The following is a 7,479-nucleotide window of genomic DNA, read 5'->3' on the forward strand; positions in this document are numbered from 1 at the left end:
TGACCTTGTTGACAGGGACCTAGGCTCCGTATCATTTTCTCTCTTGCTGTCCTTGGCTGTGATTTGGCTGCTTTAGATACAACATGCTTGCAGTGCTTCTAAGTGTCCTGTCTGAATTCAATGGACCAGTAAAACAAAACAAGACCTAAGCTTCCTTGATGCGTTCTTTACCTTTAACTGGGAAGAGAGGCTCTTCATGGCTGCTGACTGCATGCCACCAGCCACAGTGAGGCCTCATACACTCCACTTTGATTGATGTTTGTTTCACTGGGCAGACAGGAAAGGATCACTTACATCTTTTGCTTTGTATACAAATGGTTCCTCAGTAGCTCACGCTGAGGAATGCAACCATCACAGCAGATCACGCATCAGCATGTAGAATCTGAGCATCCTGTGTTGGTTGTATTTGGTAAGATTTTGTATGCTGTTAGGAAGGCATGCTAAAATAAGTGTGGTAAAGTCAAGGCGGATATTAGGATACTTGGTTTACTCTTCCGTCTTTTTCTCTGGCAGCCTAAAGGCGTGAGTGAAGAAGACATAAAAACTGTGTTCTCGTCTTGGCTACAGCAGTCCACTACCACCATGCTTCCTTTGGTAATACCAAAGGAAGAGTGTATTAAGCTGGAAATTAAAGATGGTAGGTAAAAGTGTGATTTTGTTTCTCCTATGAAACAGTTGTCACATCGAAACATTTTTAAGAATTGTTTTTCCAATTTGTGTCACATGTAAACAGTGAAACATAACAGTGTTCTCTGTATTAAAGAATGTCTTTAATTTAAATAAGTTTGATATTTCAAATCAAATTATTTCCTCTCGGTTTCAGTTCTAACTCTTTACTTTCTTCTTAATAGGGTTGAAAGAGTTCTCTCTGAGTGTAGTTCATTCTCAGGAAAAAGAAAAGGATCAAGAAAAAACTGTTTTTGTGTTGAGTCCCATTCTGCTGCAGAAGATCTCAGTACAAGTAATTATATACTATTGATGTGTAATGAAGCCGTGCTTGTTATCTGCGACTAGTAAAGTCTGAGTTTCTGTCTGGAAGTGTACATCCAGAAGTAGATTAGAAAGCACATGAGAAGAGTAAGGAATAGCTTGATTTTAACTATCTTACTCTGTAATTTATCTAAACAAATTACTGATTTATCCTAAATGTAAACAGCAGTTAAGCATGATAAAGTTCCAGATTTTCTGTCGCTTATATAATCTGGTAAACGGGTCACGATCTAAACTTCTGTGTATTAAACAAATGGAGATTTAGTTTTAGAAGACTGGGTTTTTTTTAAGTTCTTACTTTGGGGCCAGTGATATGGCTTGGTGGGTAAATGTGTTTGCCGTACCAGCCTGGTAACCTGAGTTCCATTCCTGGAAGCCATGTAAAAGCTGCAAGGAGAGAGCCAACACTACCAAGGTTGTCCTCTGACCTCCACATGTGCACATGGGACACCTCTTCATTGTAGTGTGTGTACACACACACCCCAAAGTTGTTCTCTGACTTCCACATGTGTACGTAAGCCACCTCTGCATTGAAATGCGCAACACACACACACACACACACACACACGAATCTTCTGACCCTCATGTGCACTGCAGCCCCTGATCCACCTTCTTGTTGCAGTGCAATACTGTAAATGTTTTTAATTCATATTTTCACATGCCTGTTCGCTATACTATTTTGACAGCTGTTAACTTCTCTGCTCACATTGCTTTTCTTGCAGAGGTGTCTTAGTGCCCCTGTTTTTAGAATATTGTTTTCCTTCTGCTTGCTGCAGTGGGATGGAAGCTGCACCCGTTGTTTGCAAGTTGAGTGGTTAGGATCTAGACACTGTTTCCTTATCTCTGAGATGTGATTGAGGGGCTGCCCTTCAGAAAAGGGGCAAATGTAAGGGGTGTGGGGAGAACACTTATGACATAGATGGAGGAAATACACACCTGTGGTGTGTCATCAACAGCTTCAGTCTCTGTGCTGTGAACGTCTGTGTTCCATGCATGAGGACCTGGGCAACAGAGTATCTCAGGCATGTTCTCGGTGCTCAGCATCTCCTTTCTCTGTTAGCAAAGTTGGTGATTCTTTTTTTCTGGGACTCAGGAATCAAACAAAAGACATAACCTTGAAATGTAAAACTGGCTTTTCCTTACTGTAGGTCCTTCTAGAGCCCGTGATAAGAGAAGAACACAGTGTGGAAATTGACTTTCTTCTTCCCTCTTTAACGCTGAGCTCTTTGGGGTAAGAGGTTATGGTCAAATGAGTGTGTTTACAGACTGCTTTGGATGCTCTCTGCAGCTCATGTACAGTGTGTTAAGTGGCCAGGAACGCCAAAGATGAGGAGGTAACTGTCGAGGATAGCTTCTGTTCTTACACACAGGTTGGAAGCTGACCTTGCCTCCTTAGGTAGGTGGTTTTATTAGAGATTCTCTCCTTGGAGAATTGACTTTTGAGACGAAAGCTAGCTGGAAATCACCAGATTGTACTTGACCAAAACAGTAGTGATTGAAACCAATAAAAGCATCTTAATAGCTAAGTCTAAAACACTGGTTCAGTGGTGGAAAATATTTCAAATTAAGTTATTCCTTCACTATTTTATTGTAATAATTAGCAACTTTTTGGTATTTTTTTCATCTTTTCAGAAAAACGAATCTGAAAAGGAAGCCCTCTTAGTTTCTTTATTTGCGCTATGAGAGGCAGCCACAGCAGCATTTGCTTGGTAGTGTGTGAGCTTATACTGGAGGCGAGAGCTTTGGTGAAAGAATTAACCCTCTAGAGGTGCAATGGTGTGCACTAGTAGGAAGTAAGCTCTCTTTGGATTCCACTTCAGGAGTTTTTGTTCCCTTTCTGTTTTCATGAATAAAATCATGGTAGAAATCAAGAAAGAGTATACATTCAAAGTATGTCTAAGACAGAGTGAAGCTAGGTTTCAAAGGGAAATTTCAGAGGAGCCGAGTCTTTGATTACCCCAGTAAGCACTCCCAAAGCAGCTGTTTGCAACAGTATTGATTACCAAACTGAAAGAGCCGTGAGGATGGGAGCGTTGAGATGTGCTAACAGACCCCACAAGCAACTGTTAGAACAGACTTTTCAGCATTGCAGTGTCTGAAAGCTGGACATCAGAGCCAGTCTTCCACCATTAGCCTAAGTAAAGGAAGCTTCTAAGACTTTACTCCTACAACATCGCTAACTAGCCCAGGAAGGAAGGCTTCAGTCTTTTATAGCTAGGTTTTATTTGCTACGGTCTTTTGTCACATTAGAATTTATGTGTTTTGCAGTGGAGTGAGTTCCTTAGGTATATCCGCCATGGAACACATCACTCACAGTCTTCTGGGACGCCCTTTGTCTCGGCAGCTGATGTCCCTGGTCGCAGGACTTAGGAATGGGGCACTTTTGATCACTGGAGGAAAGGTATCGGTTAAAATATGTTCCTTCTTACTAGCTAGTAGCATTTCATGCTTCTCTTTTGCTTTTGTTTATGTATTTTATAGAACTTTTAATAGGTGTGTGCTTGTTAGGTATTAGGGAAGTAATCATGAATTATATACCCTCTTGTCTTAGTTAGGGTTCTAGTGCTGTGAAGACACACCCTGACCGCAGCAACTCTTATAAAGAAAAACATTTCATTGGGGCTGGCTTACAGTTTCAGAGGTTTAGTCCATTATTATGATGCAGAGCATGGCAGGATGCAGGTAGACACGGTGCTGGAGAAGGAGCTGAGAATTCTACAGCATGACCTGAAACCAGCAGGAGACTGTGAGCCACTCTGGGCATAAGCTTGAGGATAGCAGACCTAAAATACCACCCACCCATCCCCAGTGGCCAACAAAGCCATGCCTCCTAATAGTTCCACGCCCTAAGGACCAAGCATTCAAACACATTAGTCTGTGGGGGCCATTCCTATTCACACCAGCACACCTCTCAATTCCTTTTCTGTGTAGATCGATAAGATTATATAATTTTTAGTGGTTAGCCTACTGATGAGGTTGTTGATAGTATTGGTATATTTTTAAAAATAAATCCCACTTGGTTGTGGTTACTTGTACTTACTAGCATTCTGTTTGCATTTATGAGAGACACTATTCTGCAGCTTCTGCTGCTGCCCTGTCTTGTCTAGTTTTACAGTCAGTGTGATGATGTGACCCAGGGAGTGGCACTCTCAGGAGGTGTGGCTTTGTTGGAGTAGGTGTGTCACTGTGAATGTGGGCTTTAATGCCCTGGTCCTAGCTGCCTGGAAGCCAGTCTTCTGTTTGCCTTCGGATGTAATAAGATGTAGGACTCTCAGCTCCTCCTGCACCGTGCCTGCCTGGATGCTGCCACGTTCCTGCCTTGATGATAATGGCCTGAATCTCTGAACCTGTAAGACATTCCCAATTAAATGTTCTTATAATAGTTGCCTTGGTCATGGTGTCTGTTCACAGCAGTGAAACCCTAGTTAAGACAGTCAGTGTATTACTTGCTCATGAAATGAGCTGTCAAGTGTCCCCTCATTTTTGTAGGGAAGAGACTATTAGGTTGGCATTCATTCATTCTTTAAATGCTTTGTAAAACCTGCAGCAAACCCATCCAAGCCTGGAGAGTCCTTAATTCAATAGCTTTTGAATGATCCACTCCATGTTCTGAATGGTTACAGGGCTGTTTGATAGTCTGCTTCATCTTGATTGACGAGCAGTTGTTGGTTTTTAAAGACTTGGTCCAGTTCATCTATACAATGTCAAATTTATGAGCATAAAGTTATTTTCTCTTATTTTCCTTTAGTTCCAGATTCCTGCAGGATCTGTTGTGCTACCCTGTTTCCTGACACTGGAGATGTGTCTTCTCCTTCTAACTTTATTTTCTTGGTTGAGATCCCTGACCTCTTAAAGAGGCTTACTGTCTTCCTCTCTACCAGTGCTGTGTTATTTCCTGTGCCCAAAGGCCCCTAATGGTGTTTTAGTCTTTGAAGTCCATCAAATTTAAATGTGGTAATTCTCTATAACATCTATATATGATCTAATTCTGTATAATATCTCTCTCTATAATAACTCTTTATAATACCTAATTCTGTAAAAGATAATGATGATAGTATGTATTTGTTGAGTGCCTCCGAAGTTTAGCTTTCTCATATCAAATGTGGTGGGTTTTGCTAGTAATCAGGACAATGTATGTGAACTGATACAATGCTGTTAGCCTCCAGACAAGTGACAGCCAGCACAGAGGAAGCTGATAGTGAAAAACTAGAAACCTACCCAGTGTGGTCGTGCTAGAGGACACTGGAGAGATGGGAGCAAGAATTGAAACGTGCTACCTTCTGATGTCATGGTGCTCCTTCTTTCTGAAAGCACACTGACGGCCCACTAAGCGGATCTGTGTGGATGTTCATTCTGACCTGGTGATGGCTAAAATCAGAAGGAACACAAATACAAAGCACAGGGAAATAACGTGTTAAACAGCTTAAGTAATAGCAGGAAATTCTAAAACTCCATTGATATTTTAGTTCTGTTTGTATACATTTGTAAGGAATGCTTAGAAGGATGAAGACTCTTGATGTAGGGTAGAGTTTTCACCTGAGGTCTTTCACCCTTCTTTACTAAGTATACTTGTTTTTAATCTTTACAAAATACTTTAGAATGAGAAAAAAAAACAATTTGTATTTGAAAAAAAAAAAGCTCATTGACTGTAAGCCAGTGTCGAGTCTGTCGTTCTTATATCAGTGTAGACGGTCTGGCAGCTGAATTGTCGCTCAAGGGCAGTGCTGTGTTCCTGTAATCCCAGCCTCTCCAAAGGCTGAGGCAGGGCATCTTAGGTTCAAGGCCAGACTGGCCAACATGATAAGACCTAGTCTGGTAAAACACAGCATATAATCATCTCTGTGACCAGAAAAAAAGTGCCTGAGGGTGGTACTCCTCATGAATTGGTAGCCACAGTGATGGCCATAAATCATTAAGAAAGTGGTAAATAAAAATTATCTAGTACAAGGTAATAGGGACATTAATCACTGACAACGACGGGGGACCGGAGCCACTACACGGTCCCCTTCAATCACTGCAGGTCAGGCCTCTATCCCCGCCATTGCAATATCAGAATCGACACAGCCCTTCTGTACTTAGAGAAGGGAGGAGATGTCAGGGGCAGCCCTGCTTACACACTGAAGGCCTAAAATCAGCCATAGGCCTAAAATCAGCCATAGGCCTGTCATACATGTATACTAACATCAAGTCTTGGGTCTCTGTGGAAAAACACTGAAACAGATGGCTATAAGCTAATGTAAAGAGGCAGCTTTTGTGGAAATTTATAAGCCTGAGTAGTCATAGACCTTGTAAATAGGTAGCCTTGCCAGACAATACCAACTTAGATAAGGACAAGTGAGTCATAGGCAGAGTCATAGCGACCTGTCCCCTGAACCCTTACCCAGCCGATACCCTGTGCTGAAAGAAATCTGTATTCCCCCTGAACACCCACGCTCCGTGTCATCCCCTTCCCCACATCCTGTCTTTCTGTGTTTATAACCCCTGTGTGAATGAGTATAAATTACAATTTAAAAATAAATAAATAAGTAAATAAATAAATAAAAATATCTAGTACAAGGTAATAGGGATATTAATCTACTTTTCTCATTAAAATAATTGAAATTAAATAGTTTATTTATTTAAAAATTATTTTATTTCTATATTAATCCTGTCTTGTACCAATAAAGTATTATTTTCACAGGATTCTATTTAAATGCTATCCATAGTATTAACTAGCAAGTGTAGAAACGAGTTTACTTTTTATCTGTGCATATCAAGAACCTTATTTTAGTAGCACAGAATCCCACATTGCAACTGGCCTGGTGTCCACTTCTCAGTCAGTGAGGCTGAATCTCGGTGGCTGCGGCAGTGGCAGAGCTGCCTCTGTAACGGAGTCTACTGAGTGTTCTGAGGACGTGATTGTCTTCCAGGGAAGCGGGAAGTCAACGTTAGCTAAAGCCATCTGTAAGGAAGCACGTGACACTCTGGACGCCCGTGTGGAGGTAGTCGACTGCAAAGCTTTACGAGGTAGGGAAGAATCCACACAGATCCCCCTTGTAGACAGGAATGTATGGTTGTGCTACTAATAGATACAGTTATGTAGTTTTTAAACTTTTATTTTTGTCTTTTAGTTATTGAGAGTCCTTAGAAGTGTGGAGGCTGGGCTTGCGGCACAAGTCTTTAATGCCAGCACTTGCAGAGCAGAGGCAGGTGGATCTCTGGGAGTCTGAGGCCTGATGGAAAGCGCAAGTTTCAGGACAGCCAAGCTACATAGGGAGACCCTGTCTCAAAAAACCAAAAAAAGAAAATCCGTAGAAACTTGAAGGCTTTATATTTCTGATGTTTGTGATAAAATCCATCGAAGTCTGTTTGACAGTCTGATGGAAGCCATTTGTTTAAAGTGAAAGCTCTGTAGAAACACCACATATACTGCTCCAAGTGTTTAGGGCATGCTGCATTTGAATCTAGGCTCCATCTTGGAATTGCTGTAGGAAACTGCTAGAACTCATG

General features: G+C 41.4%; 1 protein-coding gene across 1 annotated transcript; it reads left to right on the forward strand.

The window, feature by feature from the left end:
• Window positions 1–513: 513 nt before the first annotated feature.
• On the forward strand, window positions 514–6,996 carry LOC114616288 (peroxisome biogenesis factor 1-like; the record flags this gene model as incomplete). Its single annotated transcript, XM_028761780.1, has 5 exons — window positions 514–637; window positions 852–961; window positions 2,139–2,221; window positions 3,259–3,391; window positions 6,900–6,996. Coding segments are annotated over 5 exons (547 nt in total), but the record flags the coding sequence as incomplete, so codon positions are not given.
• Window positions 6,997–7,479: the final 483 nt, after the last annotated feature.

This window comes from Grammomys surdaster, unplaced genomic scaffold, assembly GCF_004785775.1.
Source record: "Grammomys surdaster isolate TR1022 unplaced genomic scaffold, NIH_TR_1.0 314550, whole genome shotgun sequence".
Taxonomy (NCBI): Eukaryota; Metazoa; Chordata; class Mammalia; order Rodentia; family Muridae; genus Grammomys; species Grammomys surdaster.